This window comes from Bactrocera neohumeralis, unplaced genomic scaffold (genome assembly GCF_024586455.1).
Source record: "Bactrocera neohumeralis isolate Rockhampton unplaced genomic scaffold, APGP_CSIRO_Bneo_wtdbg2-racon-allhic-juicebox.fasta_v2 cluster11, whole genome shotgun sequence".
NCBI classification, from domain to species: domain Eukaryota; kingdom Metazoa; phylum Arthropoda; class Insecta; order Diptera; family Tephritidae; genus Bactrocera; species Bactrocera neohumeralis.
Genome location: NW_026089624.1, coordinates 15,885,955 through 15,910,217, shown reverse-complemented (window position 1 = coordinate 15,910,217; position 24,263 = coordinate 15,885,955). Strand labels below are relative to the sequence as shown.

The 24,263-nt window shown below is 33.6% G+C and overlaps 2 protein-coding genes and 1 long non-coding RNA gene across 3 annotated transcripts in view; 2 read left to right on the top strand and 1 right to left on the bottom strand.

Moving 5' to 3' along the window:
* The window catches only part of LOC126766148 (uncharacterized), an 897,272-nt gene that overhangs the window by 616,112 nt on the left and 256,897 nt on the right, over nt 1–24,263 (bottom strand). The window lies entirely within an intron of this gene.
* LOC126766185 (uncharacterized) lies at nt 7,782–9,273 on the top strand. The gene is made up of 2 exons (XM_050484078.1): nt 7,782–8,353; nt 8,421–9,273. Exons 1-2 carry the CDS (start codon nt 7,905–7,907, stop codon nt 8,572–8,574), a joined length of 603 nt encoding a protein of 200 aa, XP_050340035.1. The 5' UTR covers nt 7,782–7,904; the 3' UTR covers nt 8,575–9,273.
* On the top strand, nt 9,656–11,661 carry LOC126766298 (uncharacterized). Its single transcript, XR_007668831.1, has 2 exons — nt 9,656–10,714; nt 10,820–11,661. It is a non-coding gene; the product is annotated as an uncharacterized LOC126766298 (long non-coding RNA).

Here is a 24,263-nt window from a genome sequence, read left to right as displayed (position 1 = left end):
GAGTGTAGCCTCTCAATGTCTGCATTACGTGTATGCGAGTTTGGTTTTGTTAAGTGTACTTCGACTCTTTCTGTATTTAAGAACTGAATTAACTGTTCGGCTCTGAATTCGTTGTCCATGATGATCTTCTTTGGTTTCCCAAATTTCGTAAAATGTTGAATTATGATGGCCTTCTTTGCCCTCCAATTTCTGTCAATTATATTGTATGCTGCTGCAAATTTTGTTAGTTTATCAATTACTGTGACAAATGACTGATTTTTAAAATGAAAAATGTCCACATGTATTATTTCATTTTTAGCTGAAGGTGTCTCTGTTAATTTGAACTTCGGCTTTAACGGTTTCCTGTCATATTTAATTTGCTTGCATTTTTCGCAATTACCTATAATTAACTGCACATGTTCCTTTAATTTTGGATAGAATATTTTATCCTTAAGTGTATTGTAAGTCTCGTTTATTCCGCTATGCATTGACTCATTACTATGGTAAAGTGAAATTTGTTTATACAGATCTTCTTCTTGTATAATTTCTGTTGCTCTTTTTGTACATTTTATGAATTGCACCTTGCTATTACAAGAAAACATGCTTATCAGTAGTAGTTGAATTTTGTGATAATCGGTATCCTCTAGTTCGGAAAAAATACCCATTTTGCCCTTGTCAGTATGTCTTCGGAAAATATTTTTCAATATGTTCTCCGTATGAATAGGGTTGATCTCAATTACTTTCCTTTTATTTGAACTTCAGTTTGGGGACTACATATATGTTATTATAATTTGGGTCTTATACTTGTTAACAATTTCTTCTTTTATGAAGAAGTGTTCTAGTAGTTCCTCTTCTGCGGAATGTATTGTATCTGACATTTCTAAATTGGATGCTTAATCATTTCTTTCGTCGATTTTTGGAGAATTTTCAATTCGGCTTAAAAAATCTGCTACTACATTATTTTTCCCTTTCTGATATTCAATTTCATAATTAAACACTTGCAGTTTCAATAGCCACCTTTGGTGCCGTTGTGAAAACTCCTTTCCTTTATATTTATTATTCAAAAATACTATCGGGCAATGATCAGTTATAATTTTAAATTTTGTGCCATATATGTACGGCCTGAAATAGGTTATTGAATAAATAATGGCTAGGAATTCTTTATCTGTTGTAGCAGATGTATTTCTGTTCATGGTTATTTAAAGTTCTGCTAATGTAGCACACTGGCTGACCTTGTTGAGGAAGCACTGCGCCTATTGCGTAATCACTTGCATCCGTTGTAATAGTAAATTCCTTATCATATTCAGGAAATTTTAAAATTGGATGTGATAATATTAGTGATTTCAAATTTTCAAAACTAGCTATGTACGGCGGATCTCTTGAATTTATTTTATAACCCTTTTTTTAATATTTAATCATTGGATATGCAATTTTTGAGTAGCCCCTAATGAACTTTCTATAATAACCAGTGGCTCCCATGAAACTTTTTAATTGTTTTTCGGTTCTAGGTATTTTCAAATTTTGTATTGCTGCTATCTTATCCTGATTTGGCTTAATCCCTTCTTTTGTTAAGGTATGCCCCAAAAATTTTGTTTCTCTCTTTAGAAAACTACATTCATCTATCTGAATTTTTAAATTATGTTCCTTTAACTTTGAAAAAATTTTCTCTAAGTAGTTTAAATGTTCCTCCAATGACGTTGAAAAGATTAATACGTCGTCCAAATAAACGACACATATCTTATTTATGTATTCCCGTAATATGTCATTCATTAGTCGTTGAAAGGTAGCCGGAGCATTTTTTAGTCCGAAGGGCAATCTTATATATTCGTATAATCCCACCGGAGATACAAAAGCTGTCTTTTCAATATCCTTTTTATCCACTAAAATTTGATGATAACCTTTGGCTAGATCAAGAGTGCTGAAGTACTGCGCCTTGCCCAACTTGTCTAAGATTCCATCAATGTTTGGCAAAGGATATTTATCATCGACAGTTATTTGATTTAGTCTACGGTAATCGATTACTAAACGAAATTTTTTATTGCCCATACTATCACATTTTTTTGGTACTATGATAATAGGTGAACTATATTTACTCCTACTTTTCCGAATTATACCTTGTTTTTCCAGCTCCCTAATTTGCCTTATCGCTTCTTCCTCATGTTTCGGAGGTAACCTATAAATTTTTGAATTAATTTGCTGGTTTGTGGTTGTCCTTATTTCATGGACCACCGTTTTTTTGTTTGTCAAGACATCGCCTTCTTTATACATCAATTTTTCATACTTATTTAGCAATTTTTCAACCTCCTTTCGTTCATTTGATTTAAAATGATCCAGTTGAATGTTTTGCATTTTACTTTCTTCTAATGCATATACTTGCTCTTGGATAGTTTTTGAATAAAATGGAATTTTAACACCATTTTTAAACTCAATTTCTTCGTTTTCAATATCGATTATATTGAAATTATTAAATATAAAATCGTTTCCTAGTAGAAGATCGTACGGTTTTTCAAAGTCTATTTTCAACCATCTCATCCTAGCATTGTGAGGGTATTTAAATTCTAGCGGGCATGGTGTCTTAACTCTTTGGTTGACGCTCTTATATCACCATTCAGTGTACTAATTATTGTTTTATTTTTTTCTATAACCGGTAACTTATAATGTTCGAAGCGTGATTTTTTCATAATACTAATAGTAGAGCCTGGGTCTACCAATGCACACCATTTTTTGTTAAACAAAGTAAGTGAAATTAATATATTATTTGGATTTTCCGAGGCTAATTGGTAAAAAATTCCTCGTTGCTATTCGTTTCCTCTGTCCTGCTCACAGCATCAGCATCCATGGGTGTTGGGCCATTTGAACGTCTTGTTTGTCTAGTGCCGGTCTGTATATTTTGTCTTGCTGAATTACCATAGCCGTTATTATTATTATTAATATTATATTGATTTGTATATTGGCCTGAATTTCCTGTCCGATAATTAGTTTGTCTCTGTGGATTATTTGGATGATAATTATTTTGCCCTGAAAAGTTAGTATTTCTTTGTGAGTATCGTCCCGATTTTTTTTTTTTTTTTTAAATTGAAAAGGTTATTTAATTACAATTACAATTTATATATATAGCACTAGCGGTTAAGCCATCAGCTTAAATCGTCCCGAATTATTTTGTGCATAATAACGCATATTGTTTCGATCGCCAATATTTTATCTCCTAGAGTTGTTTATTCTTTGATTATTTTGATTTTGGTTGCTATTAAAATTTCTTGCCTTCTGATCAAATTGGTTTGAATTTCTGATTCTTGTTAAAATGTATATAATTCCTGATAACTGAGTCAATGAAATTGAGTTCCTTATTTCATAAGCACAAGTCCACGATGTGATTTGCTTAATACGTTGAATAAGCATACCTGAAAAAATTTCCTTCATTGCCTCCCCGTTTTCATCCAGAGCTCCAAATTCAGTTATAGCATCAATTATTTCATTGATTCTCCTGCTTAACTCACTAATTCTACCTACTCGTAATGTATTTATTCCTCTAGTTATAGTCATCTGATCTTTCCTTGGCTTAAAATGTTGTTTAAATTTTATATTGCAATCTTCCCAACTAGCTGGTGGAGCAAGGTGCAAATAATTTTTTGCTTCCCCGCTTATTTTTAAATCATACACTACTCTAAAAACTTCTTGTTCCTGGTTTAAATAATCCCTCAGAATCCTATCTATTGCCTCAATGAATGCTGGCAATTGGCCGGCATTACCCTCAAAAGAATTTACATACTTTAAATCTTTTTCAATACGTTGTCTTATTGACCTCTGATTACTTATTGCATTTAATTCTAACAATTGTGTAATTGCTAATACACAGTTTTCTAAATTCCTATTATTATGAGCATATATATCAATATTTAATTTATTCTTACAATACTTTTCTGCACTATAGCTGCTGCTGCTGTTGTTGCTGTTGCTGTTTATGTTTTTTTTTTTTTGCTAAAGCTGCTGCTGCTGTCTCCGCTGTTGCTGCTGTTGCTGCTGTTGATGTAGTTGTTTTTGTAAAAAGGTAATCCAAATGCAGTAATCCAATGAAATATTTTAGAGCTCACTTTTAGGGTTTTCAACAGTTTTCTTTATTTTTTCTCAAAATAATTTTTCTTTTGCACTTTTCACAAATTCTTTCACTTTTTGAATTTTGTTTTTCCTTTTGCTATAATTTTCCAACTCAAATGTATTATTTTGTTCTGCTTTGGGATTTATATGATTAGCTGTATCTTTGCCACTTTTCTTTTAATAACAGTACTTTTGTTTAATAATAATTTATTTAGCTTTTATTTAGCTTTTCTTTGCTAGCTGAGCGGAGCTGAGAGAGAATATGGAACCGTTCCGTTTGACTGCGCCAGTTATAGATTAAAAACGTTGTTTTCTGCTCTGTAGTAAGAATCAGTCTGACTCTGCCATCAGATCAGCAACTCGAGTCTGCCCGAATGTGTGGGTATACCGCACATTCCAACAGACTCAAAATATGCTGAGTCTGCTGTTTTGGTCACGTACTGGCTGATCATGCGATGTGGTGCACAACTGCATGCCGTCAGACGTAACCTGAGATGTAACTCGCGTTTGAGTTGATGCGATAAGAGCGACCTTTGCCTTTTGTAAGGCTTGGTGCGTCAATGTATCACATCGGGGGTAAGTTGCTCCTTTAAGTTTATGTTTAAGTCGCTCTATAAACTCAAGCATATAGACAACTACTCTGGGCGCTCGCGGAAACGTTGAAAAATGTTCAAGGAGGTCATTATCATCCAATATTGTATGATAGGTGTCGATTTTTCGACTTTCTGGGGCAATTATGTTGCGCATTGGCGGTTGTGGCCAAGAATCAAGAGATTCTGTTAACCATCGGGGGCCATGCCACCATTGGGTGGTGGTGGCGAGATGCAGGGGCTTGCACTCTCTTGTACCTAGATCGGCAGAATTGTCAGCACTGACTACGTGTCGCCATGTGGCGGATCCCACTAGGTCAAGTATTTGCGAGGTTCGGTTAGAAATATATGTTTTCCACGCATGTGGAAGCTAGGACTATTTCGAAATCAGACCAGAGATATAGTTTGTATTTCGCCATGTCTAAGTGAGTCTGCACCATGAAAACCAGTTTATCTAGTAGCAGCGCGCCGCAGAGCTCAAGTCGTAGACTTAGCGTCTTTAGATCCGCAACTGTTGCTTTTGCCACTAATAAGTGGCTTGTGGTTGCGGTATCGCTTTGTGTACGCACATACATAGTGGCCCAATATGCCTTTTCAGAGGCGTCACAGAAACCGTGCAGTTCCACTTCGTATTCGGGGGAATAGTTTACCCACCGTGGAATTTTTTCCTGTGAGATGTCGTTCAGATTATTAGCGAACTGGGTTTCAGTTGTTCGTCCCAGTCGGTTCCGTCTAGCCATAATCTTTGGATCAGAATTTTCGCTTATATCATAATTGGCGACAGCCATCCTGCGGGGTCCATTCCATTGGATGCCTACTGTACTTGTTGTACTTTCCTTTTCGAATATAAGGAAATTAGTATCCAACAAATGGTGTTTTGGAATATTTTTTAAGATGTTTGGGAGATTGGCTGGATTGGCCTGAGATAAGGACTCGTATGCTAGTGAAAGACTGTGGCTTAAAGACAGGATATCGTCTACATACGTTTGTGTTTTTAACACTTGTGTTGCCAGAGGAAATTCTGACTTTGTGTCTTCTGCCAGTTCGTGAATGGTACGAAGGGCTAAGTATGGAGCACAGTTTACGCCAAAGGTTACTGTTTTTAATTTAAAATCGCGTAGTGGACTATTGGTAGATTTTCGGAAAATAATTCACTGAAAATCTTGATCATCTTTAGGTACGACTATTTGTCGATACATCTTTTCGACATCCTCACTGAATATGTATTTGTATATACGCCAGTTTAATATGAGGAGCATTAAATCTGGTTAGAGTGTGGGTCCCGTAAATAGAATATCATTTTAAAGACAACTCTAACTTTTGTTGTTTTTTTGTCTGGCTTTACTACTGCATGATGTGGCAAGTAGAATGAGTAATATTTGCCTTTTATGATTTTTTCGCATGGGCTTACTTCATCCATGTGATCTAAATGGAGGTATTCTTCTAAGGCACCATCATAATCTTGTTTGAGCTCACTTTTTCTAAGTAGGTTTTTTTCCATACATAGAAACTGCATTGCAGAGGTGCGAAAGTGACCTAAGGCGAGAGTGTCGGGAGATTGTTGTTTTAGTGGTAGTCGTACGACATACCGACCATCATCTGATCTGGTCGTTGTGGCTTTGTAAAAGTCTTCACAATGGTGTTGTAATTGAAATGGGGGGGAGTTCTTCTAACTCCCAAAATTTTCTCAACTGTGAATTGAGGTACTCGTTTGAGATTTCCTTAACTTGAGTTGTCATTGTTGTGGCTGGTACCGCAACTAGTCCACTTAGGACCCATCCGAAAATTTTTTTTGCTCTAGAAGTGTTTTTGAAATTTTTTCAATACCTTCTAGTATAATTTGTGATATAAGGTCGATGCCTAATAGAAGGTCTATTTGAACGGGGGTGTTGCAGTTGGGATCTGGCAGCTTTAGGTGTGTAACCTTTTGCTATTGCTTGCTATTTATATGATAGCTTGGGAGCATGTTCGTGAGTTGCGGTAAGACTATCGCATCTGCTTGAATGCGCTTATCCGCTTGGCGGGAAATTAGGGTAATGGGGCAGACTTTATTTGAGTTTTGTACTACTCTTCCGCCCATTGCCGTAATTTCAGAATTGGATTGTTTTGTTGGCAGTTCTATCCCATTTTGTGCCCTAGACGCTATTAATCATCGTTGTGATCCTCGGCCCCTAATAGGACTCTTCGTGTGAACAGTTCTCCTCGATGTTCGATGGAGACAACTGCTGTGGGTAGTAATACCCTGCTTTGAATCTCGCTGTGAGGCGTTCGAGTTTTGAACAGGGACCGGAAATAAGAGTTATTTTACAATTTTTAATAAAAAAAAATCATACATAAAGGAACATCACAGAAAAGTTTTGATTACACCATCATGATTTTCATATAGTTCATGCGAAATATTGTATGGTTTTTAAATTTTGATTTTTATATATTTAGATCAAAAATAAAAGTTATTTTTGATTTTTATTTTTTTAGATCAAAAAATAAGAACTGTTTTTGATTTTTATATTTTTAAATCAATAATAAAAATCAATTCAAAATTTGTGACATAATATGTTTCTTAATCTCTGTTAAGCTTTAAAGTAAAACTAAGGTGTACGGTTATAATAACAACAAAATGTTATGCCCCTGAACTTGAAATAATGCTATTACTTGTTCTTTAATTTTTGTTCTTGTTATTATAAGCGTACACCTTTTATTATTAGCGTAATCTTATTGTTGTTTTCAATTTACTAATTTCAATGCATATTACATATTACATGATAGCATTCAATCGCGAGGGAGATGTTGTGATGAGCACTGCTTAAATGTATTCATACGTAATTTTTATTATATTGAAGGCTCCAATGGAGAATGTAAACTTTGTAAAAAAAAAATTAGTGCACTCTGTTTAATTAATACGATATGAAAAGACATTTACAAAGGACCATAGTGATATATATGATGAAAAAAGGGCTAAAATAGAAAGCAGTGAAGCATGCAAAAACGATAAAAAAATTAAATTTACCGTTGAAATGTCCGTGAATGAAGTTGTTAATTCTTGCATCACTTTCTTAACTAAACAATCAGTGCCCTTGTCACATTTTGATAGTGAGCCATTTAATACATTAACAAACCCAATATTTGATGGTCTACATATTCCAAAAATAAACTCAAGAAATATTTTACACCATTTGAAAGATCAAGATAAGATAAGATAAGATAAGAAATTTAACAAAAAATAAAATACTTTGCTTAAAAATGGATACAGCTACTCGCCACGATCGGGCTATTTTGGGTGTAAATGTGCAAATAATCACATCCAATAAACTTGAAATATTCACAATAGCCATGCTTGAATTGAAGCAGAAACATACTGCGCAATATTTAACCACTAAAATTGAAAATGTTTTGAAAAGTTTCAATATAGATAAGGCGCAAGTTTATGCAGTAACCACTGATAACGGCAGGAATATGGTGAAAGCGGTGGAGCTGTTATCATTGCATAGTGATGACGAAGAAAGTGACAGTGAAATAGAAGACAATTACGAAAGTATTGTGTGCAATGTAAGATTCGAAAATATTATTTCTATTAAATGTGCTACCCACACCTTGCAGTTAGCTGTTAAAGACTTTTTAGATAACTTAAATACAAATGTAGTGAATAAGTCACGGAATTGTGTAAAATATTTGAGAACACCTGCATATCGGTAAGTTATTTCCTTAAACTTCGCATGTTCAAAATGTGTTCTTGTTAAATTTTTCATTCTATTCCAGACATAGTATAAAAAGTAGCCAAACCCTTAAACCAATATTGGATGTACCAACACGTTGGAGCTCTACTTGTCTATATATCTTCTATATAACTAAAAATGAATTGTTGTTCGTTAGTCTGATTAAAACTCGAGAACGGCTGGGCCGATTGAGCTGACTTTGGTTTTAAAATGTTTGTCGTAGTCCAGGGTAGGTCTAAACGGTGAGCAAATAAGGAAAAATTACGAGTAAGATAGAGTAAAACGACAATTCCATTTTCCCATATAAAAGTTGACCACTTACTTGCTGTCAAACATTTGACGGTATTTGTACTCTCAGTTCCACTCGAATTGAAGAACGCATTAAAACAAGACTTTTGAATCGACAACATAACATCAACTTTGCTCATAACATCGTGTATTTAAATTTCAATTTCAAAATATATAAATATAATTAATGTGTTGACATGTTTGATGGTGCCAACCTTACAGTGTTACCAACTCTCAAAAATACATTTATTATAATAACGGGGCATCTCTGCCTGTGCAGACTCCACATTGCTCATTGCTTACTAGATATAGAATACTACATAGTTTGCCATATATCGTAAGCTAGAAGCTGTCTCTTCAGCAGTTTAACAGCGCAGTTTTCATTATAATGAAAATTTCGAAGAGGCAACATATTCCATAAAGTACATTTTCAAAATAACATTTAATATTTAGTATATGTAATATTGCTAATTTATAGAAATATTATGGAAATTGGGTTGGGAAGTCTTAAATTTAATAAACTTATACAAGCATAAATCAAAATATCATTTCTCATTTTAAATTTAATTTGTATTTTAATTGGTATATAAAAGTTATGCCACAATTATTATATAGTAGTCCAAAAATATAAATTCTTATTTTTCCCAGAAATACATTTGTAAAAAAGGAAAGATATCCTTTGTTATTATCTTATTTTTTCTAAAAATACATTTGTAAACAAAAGGATATTTATCTTTTTTTTTTTATGTTCCACACAAAAGATTTAAGGAGTTCAAGAGCTCAAAACGTGCCCTACATCAGCTACCTACCCGACGGAATTTCGCAAATGATAAAATAAATTTTTCAAGAGCTCAAAGCATACGCTACATCACCTCGAACCTAGCTACCCTACGCTTTTGCGCAAATGATTATATCATGATAGCAAATGCCCACATACAGATTTGGCAATGGCAATAACAGTTAGTATTCTATAAATTCTATCCTGTCGAGATGCCCTGTAATAAGTGTATCCGACCGTTCCATTGTTTTGTCATCTCATGTAAAAAGCACGTGTATCCGAACGTTACATTGTTTTGTCCATAAATTGAGAGACTTTTTGCTGCGCTCCTACTTTAACATCCTTGGTTTTGTCATCTCATGTTAAAAAAAAAGAAACATTTAATTGGAGAAATAAGAAAGTAATAAGTGTATCCGAACGTTCCATTGTTTTGTCATCTCATGTAAAAAGCACGTGTATCCGAACTTTACATTGTTTTGTCTCGCCGGGTCAGCTAGTATGTAATATGTTGAAGCGACTTCTACACTTAAAAGAATTTTGCTGTGAAAATTTTCCATTATCCGATCAACTCCAAAGACATGAGTGGGCGGAACTAGAAAAAATTATGCAGGCTCTACAACCAGCTACCACAACAGGGCACTGGCCATTTGGGGAACATCCGTCCAAAATGGGCCCTACAACGACATCTGCCGTGGCTGCGGAGTAGCAGGGAACAAGGAAACAATCTTCCACTTTCTCTGCGAATGCCCAGCTCTAGCACAGATCCGACACAAAACACTCGGAATCCACCAAGCACCAAACCTTGAATGGATTTCCACCAAAAGCATATCGGACATAAGTAGTTTCATCGAAACCTTAAAATGGTTTGAGAGAGAAGGTGAAACGTAATAGCAGATACAGAAGGTTCTACGAATAGTGTATCAAAATGGCACGTCAAGTGCTAATTGAGCCCGATAGGGCTGCACTCCTACCTACCTACCTACCTCTACAACCAGTAAATACTCTGACGCTGAAACTACAAAAATCTAATTTATTGTTCGGAGATTTTTATTAAAATTGGCTAGAGCTTATTTTTACTCTAAAAGACTTCAATACTGAGATGACCAGACAACTTCTGGATCACATCGAAAAAAGGCAAACAAAGTTGCTTGAATGTGACACTATGTATGCAGCCCTATTTCTAGACCCCAGATTTAAGCGTGTGTTGTCAAATGAGAAAATAAATTCGGCCATAAATCATTTAAAAAATGGTGCTCCAGCTAGTAAACGTGGTGAGCTAAGACAATAAATTTAAAATAATTTGTAATAATTTATAATATATTTTTATTGTTTTGTTTGTTATTTTTTTAATGTTTTTTATTTGTATTGTATTTAAGCAAAACACTGAAACTCAGCGATTTTCATGCTGGGCACCACATGTTGCAGAAGACTTATTTCTAATAGATGAAAGCTCCGTTGCAAGCTCTCGATCTTTATTAGCTGACGGTTTAAAGTCAATGGAGATGAATTATTCGTCTTCGGATGAAGATGACATTCCTACGTCAATAAATGACAGCCTCCGAAAAGCGTATTTTGAAATAGATAATTATAAAGAAAAACGTTTGGGTACTTCTGCTAATTTATTGGAATATTGGGAGAGCAAAAAAATTGCGTATCCATGGCTTCGAAAATTAGCTTTAATTCTTCATTCTGTACCTGCCACTCAAGTCAGTGTAGAAAGGTCATTTTCGGCACTCAGATTGATATTGGGAGATTTGAGATATAATTTATCTGAGGAACATTTAAAATCGATTATGATGGTAAAATTGAACACCTGAAAAAACCTCTTAACACTGACTTGAATGGCAGCCAAAACTTATAAGCCTCTCGCAGTAGTAACCATTACTTTTTAAGTTTTACGTAAGCTAAGAATTTTAGAATTTTTTTTATTTCGCTCTATTCACGTTTTATAGCTGATACATTATCCATGATATTTTCATAATTTTATATATTTTAATTGTCAATTTCTTCTTTATCACTACGCCTAAATTTGCTTCTTCTGAATACTGTTTTAATTAAAGCATTGCTACCGTGAATATATCTACGTAAGAGTTTATTGGACGTTTGATAATGGATAAGTATTCATATATAAAAATTGGAATGATGCAGCATATTGTAATACATACGGCATAAATAAATAAATAAATAAATAAAAATTTTGAATTTATTTTTATTATTGATAAAAAAATAAAAATCAAACATTGTTTTTTTTTTTTAGATTATTTACAACCTGTCCGAGGACAATAAGCAATTTGTGTAATACTACATTAACTTAACCTAAGTTGCTGTATTCCAGCGAGTACAGAACTAATATACAGAAGTGCCTATAAGATATACATATGTACATACTTATAAACAGCTTATTTTCTATATGGCAAATCTAATATATGCAGCCGTTTAAGACGGTTAATTTCGTTTGAGTCATCTAATAGGGCTAATGCAACTGGGTTAGTATGATAACTCAATCTATTAAAATAATTTCTACTGAATCTTTTGATTTCATTTTTAACTAAAGCTAAACCTGTATCATTAATGATTATTTTATTTGACACAAACCAGGGTGCATTTAAAATTTTCCTAAGTCCAATGTTTTGAAATCTTTCGAGAATTTCGATGTTTGAAGTACTTGCTGTACCCCACAGCTGGATGCCGTACGTCCAAATAGGTTTAAGCATAGTTTTGTAAAGTAGTAATTTGTTTTTTGTACTTAGTTCTGATTTCTCCCCTAAAAGCCAGTACATTCTTTTAAGCTTCAGATTTAATTGTTTTCTCTTAGTTTGAATGTACAATTTCCAGGTCAGTCTTTTGTCCAGATGCAAGCCTAGGTACTTAACTTCGCTTTTAGATGGTATCTCAGAATTATTCAGAAAAATACTTGGACAATTACCTTTTCTCAAGGTGAAGGTGACGTGCACAGATTTGTCTGTGTTCACTGCAATATTCCACTTTTTGAGCCAAACATCAATCCTTCTAACTACTTCTTGTACCATAATCGAAGCTTCAATTGCACAAGGGCCGCATGCTAAAATTGCTGTGTCATCTGCATATGTGGCAGTTAGTACGTTATCCAACAAAGGAATATCACTTGTGTATATTGTATACAAAACTGGGCCTAACACGCTACCTTGTGGGATTCCTGCCTCAATTCTATTAATATTTGATCGCTCTTCCCGAACTTTGACGTAGAAAAATCTATCATTCAGATAAGATTTAAGCAATAGAAAAATTGGAGCAGGTAATAGTTTTTTGAGTTTGTTCATGAGCCCAGTGTACCAAACACGATCAAAAGCCTGTTGAATATCGAGAAAAACAGCAGAGCAGTACTGTTTAGATTCTAGTGCTTTTCGAATAGTATTAACAATACGATGGCATTGCTCTGGTGTTCCGTGATTTTGACGAAAACCGAACTGGTGTTCGGGAATGATAGATCGTTTTTCTAGCTCAGGCAGTAGTCTTCCAAGAAGTATTTTTTCAAATACTTTGGAGAGCGTTGGCAGTAAACTTATTGGCCTATACGACTTCATTTCACTTTCTGGCTTGTTCGGTTTTTGTATCATAATAATTTTTGAGCACTTCCATTGAAGAGGAAAGTGTTGTAAACGAAGTACTGCGTTAAATAGAAGTGTTATATATTTGAGTGTTGTGTCTGGCAAAGATTTTAAAACTTTTGCATTAATTTGATCATAGCCGGTGCTTTATTGTTGCTGAGTATCATTATTTGGTTAGCGATTTCGTGTGAATGGAAAGGTTCGATGGGCAAATCCATTTGACAGGGACTAACTAAGAATTCGTTTATTTCATCATTATCTGTTGCAGTACAAAGATTAAAAGGTTGGAAAATTTTCGTTAAGTTCATAGCGAATGCATCAGCTTTTGAAAAGTCAGAGCGACACCATTGGGCTTTCCACAACGAGAAGTCATCATTTTTTGTGCCTAAAAATTTTAAGTAATTTTGTATACAATCGTTTTTAAATTCAAATAAACGTTGTTTAAGCTCTTTGGTTATTTTATTGAGGGCAGTTTTATCATTTCGATTCCTACTGATTTGCCAACTTTTTCTTATAGTTCTTTTTGTTTGTATTAATTTTCTGATCTCTATTGTGAGTATAATGCTGCTATTTTGGTCTGCCTACATTGAGGGGTTGACAAGATTGCTGCTTCGTGAATCGCTATATTAAAATTTTCAACAGCTTCATCCACTCCTTCAAATGTTTTGAGGCTAATATTTAGTTTCAAATTAGCGTTTTGTTCTAGCTCTTTTTGAAAAAGGTCGACATTTGTGGATTTGGAAAAAATTCCTCTTCTTTTAGTATAGGAGTGCATGAAATTATTGTAGTTTAATATTATAGACGAATGATCAGAGCTAAAATCATTTGAGTCAAAGATTGCAAGGCAGCTCGTAGGAATACCATTAATTACAAAAAAGTCAAGCAGATCTGGAATTTTGTTAATATCAGATGGCCAGTAAGTTGGATTACCAGTAGATAAGGTAACAAATTTTTTGGTTCGTATGCACTTGTAGAGTTCTTTGCCTTTTGGATTGCCAGCCTTGAACCCCACCAAGGATGTTTTGCGTTTAGGTCACCTCCTGCAATAAACTTTGTTCCTAGAGTTTCAAAAAAGTTAATAAAAGTATGGCACTTGACTGCAAATCGTGGAGAAAAGTACAATGAAGAAATAACTATCTTACTGTCGTCATGTTTAACTTTGATTATTGCAGCTTGAATATATTTTTCCCTAACGGGATCAAGTACAGTGTATTTTATACTAGATTTAATAATTATAGCTGACCCTGCGTGAGCTTCTTCGTCTGGATGATTGGCACGAACAAAGTCATAACCTTTTGATTTACATAAAGATTTGGACGTTAAGTGAGTTTCTGAGACCAGTGCAATATCAATACATGAGTTTTTGAGAAATTGTTCTAATTCTAATAAGCGATTGGAAATACCATTGGCATTCCAGCCAACAATTCTAGTACCTATTTGCATAATTTGTTAATTAACATTGACATCATATTCATTAAGGTGTTTGTAAGTTCAACCTGTTTATTCATTAGAACTTCTAACTTTTTGAAAACATTTTCTTGAGATTGATGATTTGAATTTTCTCTTACTGCTTGTGCATAAGACATGTTTCCATTAGTTGTATTTGGGTTGTAACTATTGGGAAAAGGGTTATTTTCTGATATACATTGGCTATTATTTATTTTTCTTTGCATGATATTATTATTTTTTTTATTAATTAATTCTTTATAAATCTGGCAGCCCTTATAATTCGCGGTGTGATTTTGTAGGCAGTGGATACACCGAGGAGGCATTTCTAATGTTTTTTTATAGTCTTTGCTTGAATGATCCATGCCGCATTTAACACATCGGAATCCTTTTTTGCAGTAGTTTTGGGTATGCCCATATTGTTGACAGCGGTGACATTGCACTATATCATTAAATTTTCTGGGTGGCTCGACATTAATCACAGCATTGTTGAGATATTTCACATCATAAATGGATTTATTATTTTGGTCAGGCTCTAAATCCACAAAAAATATCGGCAATTGCTCCTTTGTTATTCTACTTCTCACGTTCATAATATTTCGAACTTTGTGTCCATGTTGAGTTAGTTCACTTTCAATGTCACTAGTTGGCGTAGATTGATGCAAATTTTTAATTACCACCCTGTAGGCTCTTTGTTGTTTTATCTGATATGAGTAAATACATTGTGTTGGTTTCATTCAAAAACTCAATTATTTTTCTATATGATTCTATTGTAGTTGTAATCACTTTAATTTGTCCATCTCTAAGAGATTTATAAGTAAATTTAGATACTGCAATGAGTTCTTTGAAACATTCAATCATTTTGGTTATATTTATAACGTTAGGGATAAAAATTGGTGGTGGTTTAGGAGTTTTATCTTTTTTAGAGGTTTCAGCATTTTTATCATCTTCCACAGATTCATCCTGTAGTATATCAAATTGATTTTCGCTTGTAGTTTCATTTGAAAGCCGCGCGGTTTTTGGGTTATCACCATTAGGTGAGAGCATTCGTTTTCTCTTGGCTGAGGTTGTGCCGACAACCTGCCACCTGACAGTACTCATAATTAGTTCACCAATATACACTTGTTCTTGTAATTAACACTCGCAGTAAGTTGTTTAATATTTACTAAGTTCTTAGCTATTAAAAATAGCAAGACTTTACGACCGCAGGTAGTCAGAGCTGTTTTGTTCAATAATATGTGTATTTTAATTGTACAAATTGTTGTTGCCGATAACGGCGAGATTTTATGGTATTTCTTTGCTTTCGTTTTTGCCTGTCTATCGCGCCAACAACCGAGCGCATCAACGTTTCGTAGTGAACTTCAATCAAAAGTAACTCTTATTTTTTGATATAAAAAAAATCAAAAACTTTTATTTTCGATCTAAATATATAAAAATCAAAAATAATTTTTATTTTTGATCTAAATATATAAAAATCAAAAATAACTCTTATTTTTTGATTTTTTTGATAAAAGTCATAAGAGTTACGGTCCCTGATCTGAAGCCGCCAATAAAATTTGTGCAGGAAGCATGCAGTTTATGGACCCGATACAGTTTCCATTTCCACCGCACAACGATGGTTTCAAAGTTTTCGTTCTGGTGTAGAGGTGGTCGAAGATGCGCCACGCTCCGGAAGGCCTGTCGTCGAAAATTGCGATAAAATCGCTGAATTGGTCGAAAGAGACCGGCAGCAGCCGTAGCATCGGTCAAGAGCTGGGCCTGAATCAACAAAAATTCATTTCTATTTCAATAAAAAAAATAAATTCAATAAAAATACCGCAAGACTTTTTTGACAACCCATTATAATGTGCAGAGATAGTTTTAGCAGGAAGTCAAAAACATTTGGAAAGACTGGATTTTGGGTAATATATGTAATTAAACAGTTACGGAAAATATATCTATATATATATCTAGGCATTTTCACAACTAACAGGAGATTCTGAATATCCCTTGCAGTCTTGACGTCTGCCAATCCATGCAAAACCCATTGGAGTGTTGGACGAACCATTGGTCTACTCAAAAGCCGTTCGCCTTGGTGCCATAGTATCAAATCACTCATCAAACATTTTTGGCGCATACTAAGTTGGTTTACATTGTCCTTAAATCATTAATTATATTTTTAATGTACATATGTTAAATAGAATCAATAAAAGAAAAATAACTTTCTATTTGCCTCTTATGATTTTTGAACCGTTTGAACCGTCAGACATGCTATCGTCCGACCATATTCGTTAGAGAAGCTGAGAAGAAGTATTTGAATAGCTCGGCCGGAAGGCCATACGCTCCCGCCACTTTGTTATTTTTCAAGCGGGAAATTGATATTCGTACTTGTTCATGGTCGGGTATTTGAATATCTATACCATCGCCATCAATCGGGATTTCGGGTTAACCATTTTCGGATATATCACTTCCACATTATAGTCTGAGCATCGGTGATCAGATGAATTCTTTGTTCCTGTATGAAGATGCTCCGGTCTTGAAACCTTCTGTAAGCCGTCTCATCTTTTCATAGAACGTTGCGAGGTAGGCAGTCGGCTTTCTCTGCACTGCGGTACAGGAATGCCCATCGTACCCACCCTGTTCTGCAGCAGCGTAGTGAGCTTGAGATGCCGCTCTCAGAAAACATGAGTATGTAGAGTAGAAAACTGCTCGGCTATCTGTTGTATTTACAGCTTTCCGATGTCAAACCGTCCTTGTTTTTGTTGACAATAGGATCAATACTTTCTTTTTACCCTTTACTTCCGAGTTATAAATTTTATTTTTATGTAAAAGTATTTCATTGTACAATATCATAGTGAGTGATGTACCAGCTGCAGTAATTACTGAGTGCGATGTTTGACTTTTCAGTAGAAAAATCTAAAAGTAAAAGAACAGATCGATAAAGCAAAAGCAAACTCAAAAGTATATATTATATATGCATACATACATTCTGTTGCAGATGATATTCGATATAACTGGATTCCGTTTTTTGTTTTTGAATTTTTTTTCCTATATTCTTCTCAAGAAGACTTGGTTGGATGGTTTTATGCAATTTTATGTCCCATATTGCACATAAATAATGCCTTGGCAACGTTTTACATAGAAAAATATGTAATGTTAGCTGTTTGAGTTTTGTGCAACTGCATTTTAATAAAAAATATATAATATCAAGTATAAACTATATGGTAAAAATTCATCATCATCTTTGGTGCTGTACATTGGAAGTCGTTAAATAACTGATTACCAAGTTAAAGAAAATTTTTGTTTGATTTTAGTATTTTATTATTGACTTTATTTGTTGTTATACATCAAACACAACACTTTGATAAGTTTCATAATGTTTTTGCAGTGCATGTTTGTTTTGCATGTTTTTGCTTAAACTTCTTATAGTAGACATTAATTTTTAATAAGTAATTAAATTTAAATTTTTGGTAAGAATAGTGTAAGGAAAATATGCAATTGAATTTTGTAGCATTTTTTTAAAGTTATTGAATATAATATGTTTATTTGTTTTGTATTTTAGTTATTTTAGCTGAATTTAACGTTTGCATTTGTATAGATGTTTTTTATAAGTATTCCAAAATGTGTCCTATCAATGTGCAATTTACTATTTATTATTCTTATATTATTACCTTACGATCGAGCATTTGTTTTGAAAACTTTAATGGATATTTGTTCTTATCAAAAATTGTATTACAGTTTCTAGAAAATCGTCCAATAACCAAAATGAAAGCAACCTACACAAAGTACAAATATGTTTTAAATTAATTATGTGTGTTGGGTAGTCAAAACTGCAATACCATATTAATGTATGGAGGTGGACCCATATTATTAGCCGCTACTCAACCATGATCATATACTAGAATTTAATTTACGCATAACAATCCGGCTATATCACTAAATGTCAAAAGTAGCTACTACTCAATACTATAGAATTGTTTTTATTTTAATTCTTTGACAGAAAATTTATAGTTTTTACCCGAATAATGTTCACATATTTATTTTTTTTCTGTTTTTGCCCTTCGGGAAAAAAGCGAATTTTTGAAATATGTATATCCATAAGCTCTTCGCTATTTATTGTTACTTATGTTCCTCAATTCGCCAAACATGATTTTTTTTACCAGAAGTAATCACAAAACTTTATTTTACTTAGTTCCATAGATATACCTAAGGCCTATTGTGCCCTTGCACAGGCCTCTGATAAATTCCAGTATGCAGCTGGGTGCTATTGAGGCGATGTGATCCCTCTTCGGATATATAGATCCAAGAATGCCTTGCGTCTACAGCTTCGAATCAGGTGTTCAGAAATTTCCGGCTCCACTTCGGAGAACCGGCAACACCATATTAAGGTGGTGATTCTTGAGCCTGCAGTACCTTGTGTAAAATGCAACAAGTAGCAATTTAGAAGTCCTTGAGTTTTCCGAAAAAAGAATCGAAACTGACGGTAAAATTATAGCACTTCCCACCGTGGATAAATAAAGTTGTAAAAAAATAGTCATAAGACAAAATCAGTTTTATTTTTAAGCAAATATATCTACTACTTTGAAAAAGTGATATTCTTATACTACATTTTTCATTCTACAAAAAAGAATCATTTAAATGAGTTCATGATTTTTTTTTCACAAAAAATTATGCGCTGTTATGCATCAAATGAACAACACATCTTCACGTAGTACACAATGCCGTATGAATAGCAGAAACTAAAAGTCAGTTGTATGAATGCTCAGTTCATTGGATTTATAACTTTATCCGCGTATAACCTTTAAATGAATGTTTTAATAAAAAACAAATCGGATTCTTTTTGTAGAGTAGAAAATTCTGTAATAAAATATAATTTTTTCAAAATTGTAAATTTGCTTGCTTGATGCAAAATATCAAAAAATCTAATGTTATATAAATGTCAAATAGAAACAATCTTAATAAAGGTGCAAAGATCGCTATATTACAATAGTATTTTGGAAAAATAAACACAAATTCTTGCTTCATATCTGAAGTTAAAATAGTCTTAATTTATATGAGTTGTTTGTATATTTTTTAACTTTAAGCAAAATAATGATTAAGCACGGTTTAAATTGAAAATAAACAGCTAGTTTAAAGAAATAATGTACGAGTACACCCTTATGTACATGTAAAATTTTTATATTTTTTTAGTATAACTGTATTCTAAAGTTTGTTGAAAATTGTATTTAGTATAGATTTTTATATAATTTTGAATATAATCTACATTTTGTTTTAGTACATGTATGTACTAGTATATATATGTATTAATATTAAGAGCTCATCTTTTGAGTGACTTTCTTTTTCATATTTTCTAAAGTTTTTAGCTTGTTTTTCAGTTGAAAAAAAAGGTTGACTCAGAATAACACACCCCAGTATGTATGCATATTGTTTTTAGTTTTTGACTATAGTGCGAGTTATCGATTGAAATTTTATGGTACGTTATAGTTTGATTTCAAAAGTACAAATGAATTTATTATTTTTATTAATATTACAGAAATATTTCCATTTAGGTTTCTTATTTTTCTTTGCTACAAGTATTTAATTTTTTAGTTTATCCGGTTATTCAAAATCTATCCTAAGTATGTATTATATGCGTTTCTATGATTGTTTAACCATTTATTACAGTGTCATTTGTTTGTTCACTTATATATGTATGTGTATGCTAAGTATGTATGAATATTAATTTCCACATCGGTTAAGATTTATATAAGTATAAAAAATCATTATCAGTGATAGTGAATTTAACAATTTGTTAATATAGTGAATTTAACAATTTGGAAAGCTTAATGGCAAACACGTATGGTATGTACTAACATAAATTTTAAAAGCTATTTCTTACTGACGGTTCAATGTGTATTTCGTTGCCCCAAGAAAAGAAAAACGGAATGAATTTTAAATTAGACATTATTATACTAAAAAAAATAGTAACATGTCGTCAAGCGTTAAAGAAGCTAATTAAATGGAAACTTACAAATTGCATTGATTCATAATGGGTTGAATTTTTGATGACTCATGCCCAGCTCTTGACCGATGCTACGGCTGCTACTACGCCGGTCTCTTTCGACCAATTCAGCGATTTTATCGCAATTTTCGACGACAGGCCTTCCGGAGCGTGGCGCATCTTCGACCACCTCTACACCAGAACGAAACGTTGAAACCATCGTTGTGCGGTGGAAATGGAAACTGTATCGGGTCCATAAACTGCACAAATTTTATTGGCGGCTTGAGATGCATTAACTCACGAACGACGAACGCGTGAAATGAGCTTTCCAAAAAGGTATTGCATGACCCGATGCGACGAATAAAACTAGAACTACGCGCTTTCAGCGCCAACTAGCGAAAATACCGCAAGACTTTTTTGACAACCCATTATAACCTTATAGTTGGGTCAATCCACGTCAAATGGTTCATGAAAATTTCGCAAAATCACCGATTTTGAACGCATACCCCGTGATATAAATATTTCGTCAAAATTCTATTTTTCGATAAAGTTATTGAAGGTTGAAATTTAGTGCATTATTTTCTCATAAACTACTAGAGATAAATCGATGATTTTTTGTGAAGTCAAAAGTCTTTCACGATCCATTTGTTTAAATAATAATATTTTACATAATTTCTTATTAAACAATTGAAAATTTTCACGTGTTTTTCACGTTAAACATGTCCCATATTGCACATAAATAATGCCCTGGCAAGGTTTTACATAGAAAATATGTAATTGTAATCTATGTGTCATCAGTATTTCACATTTTTGTTCCAAAGCAAATAAAGTTCCATACTACAATAGCATACTACATACCATTGAAATTCAGTGGTGTTCTGCAATGTACTACGATGGATCGCATTGAACACACCCAAAGCTTTAAAGCTCATTCTGTCAAAATCATATGTTTTCGCTGCCAGCTGACAAAATAAAAAATAAATAAATTTATCAGTGTTGGCGGTAAGACAAAAGATATGGAGAAAGTCCAAAAAAATTAATTGGGAATGGCGCAATAAGAAATATAATTGAAGTGTGGGCACAATTTAATTCTAATTACTTCTAATTAATAATTTAACAAAGAAGTACAGGTTTGTAAGTAATTATACAATAATAATAAATATGTGCCAATTTAAATATATCAGACAGGAACAGAAGACTGTGGGCCCAAGCGGAGGAGCTCCGTCTAATTGGGAATTCTACGACGACATACACAAAATAATTGGCAGCTATAAATCAAATTTCACACACGAACTGGCCGACGAAAGCATTGAAAATGGTTTGTTTGAAATAGCAATTATTTTGTTTTAATATTACAATTTCAATACATGTTTTTGCATATTTTTTAAAAATTTCGTTATCGAAATGACACTTTTTCAAAGCCGACTGCTCAAATAATGTGGAGTCATTGCTTCGTCCTGGTGTACCAACATTGATATAAGTAAATCTGCATCTATAGTCTACTGATGTAAATAAAACCATCGAGTACCACCCTTTAAAGTTATAATAATCGCTGGCTTCGTTTTTTGGAGGCTTTATTTCAATGTGGCACCCATCTATTGCTCCATAACATTGCGGAAATCCTAAATGATCAAAACCAAAGACTATTTCATTCATTTTCACATCATTCGGCGGATGTGCATCGAATACTTCATTCTTAAACGCTCCGCATATTTCTTCGCAAACTTGTACCACTATTGCTCCTACTGTTGTGCGACCGATTCCAAAAAGACTACCAACTGTTCTATATTCTGCGGAAGAAGCTAACGTGTATTAAGCGACAGCAATTCGTTTTTCAAGTGGTATGGCGTTACGCCAATAGGTATCCTTTTTGCGCACATTTTTTAATGCGTCCACTAAATAAAAAACGTCTCCCTGCTCACTCGGAATGCATTTTTAAATTTTTCCTCGCTGAATAGCTGAACATCCCTTTCCTAGAATTGAGAACTTTCCACCTATTAGGAAAAAATTCTTTATATGTTAAAAACTACCTGTTTAATATTTACCATTGACCAGCAAGTTCGATATCTTTTTAAAATTCTTTTTTCTAACGCAAGCCTGATATATTTTTTGCTTGATTTGAAAGCTCTAAGAGCTAATGTAAAATATTTTTTTTTTCTCCGATAATACAATATTTTTTGGTAGTTTGCGGTTATCACTTTGGTAACGTCCATTTTCATTTTATATATTTAAAAAAATTTACGTCAGCTGTTGAATGTACTAGGTAGGCATACTAGATGCAGGAATAATGGGATGCCCAACTTATTCCAGTGTGAGAGCGCCCCAAAATAAGCGTTTTTTATAACATTTTTCATTATGGCCAGATCGAACAAAATAACAATTTTTGGGCATTTATTAACCCAATACCCAACATTTAGTACGAATAAAAATTACTAAATAGCGGTTATTTATTATATGGAGAAACTATTTAAATCTTTTTAAAGAATATTATAACAACTGACTTTTGTCCTTTCAATACCCAATAATAGGATTTAATAATAATAAATTTAATAATTTTCAATTGAAAATAATACTATGATGTTTCAAATTACAAAACATTTCATCAAATACCTTTAAATTTCACAAATTTATTTAATTTTCATTGTTTTGCATTTTTGATAAGAGGTCCTGAACGATGCAACAAATCCCTCCGTTCATATATTTTTTTGGTAAGATTTCAATCTGGCCATCGCTCGTTTCCAATTCTAAACGTCAAAACCTCCCCAATCCAGTCAACTGTCAAAGTTTAGGTGGTTTTGACGTTTAGCAATTGTTCTCTCACTTCCAGTGAGAGAGGAGTTGGGCATCCCATTATTCCTGCTAGATGTGTGTCACTATGCTGGTGTATGGTTTCATGAGCTTTCATTATAGTACAAATCAGAAATAATGGGATGCCCAACTCCTCTCTCACTGGAAGTGAGAGAACAATTGCTAAACGTCAAAACCACCTAAACTTTGACAGTTGACTGAATTGAGGAGGTTTTGACGTTTAGCAATTGGAAAAGAGGGACGACCAGATTAAAATCCCGCCAAATTATTATTCGAATGGAGATTTTTTTCATTCTTTTGTCTCCATTTGTAACGGCCATTATTTCGAAGAATACCGAATGCGAAACAGCACGCAGATTGAAAGCTGTAAGTATATTTTAATTTTTATTAAATAAACTTGCATTTATTTTATACTTTGTTATTTATTTTACAGATAAAATGCCGAAAACAACCAGCAATTGGAGAAAATGTGTTGTTGGCTGCAACGAGGGAGGAATAACATTTAGTTTTCCAAACAGTGGAACGGACCTCGAACGGTGAGTGAAAAACCATAAATAGTCCGAAAGTACTTTGGAAAACTTTGTTACAGACTGGCCCCGTTTCCCAGGTTGCACCCAAAGTAGCATAAAATCGTTAGAGATTAGGAGTAGGGGATTCACTTTCGAACAAAAGTTCGTGTCGGTTTCATGTGATGAAATGTCACTGAAATGTCATTTGCAGTATGACAGGAAATTCGATAGGGTGATAGGTATTGAGGATTATGGCGATGAAAATCGCACTTCTAGATTAGCAACTACTGCAATGACTATAATGGTGCAAGGTATAGGTGGAGAGCCTTGGTCCCACCCATTGGCTTATTTTTTCGTAAAAGGTTCCTGCAAAGGGGATGTCCTCAATAAATACATTCTTGAAGCCATTACCCAACTGCAACATATAGGACTAATTCCTTGCCATTTTGTTTGCGACCAGGGCACCAATTTTCAGAATTGCGCTAATTTGTTAGGTGTTTCAGCGTCACGG

Excerpts from the sequence above, each read along its gene's own strand:
- LOC126766185 (XM_050484078.1), top strand. The coding sequence starts at position 7,905 with ATGGATACAGCTACTCGCCACGATCGGGCTATTTTGGGTGTAAATGTG. Across the intron at positions 8,354-8,420 it reads TTGAGAACACCTGCATATCG|ACATAGTATAAAAAGTAGCC; the intron begins GTAAGTTATTTC and ends ATTCTATTCCAG.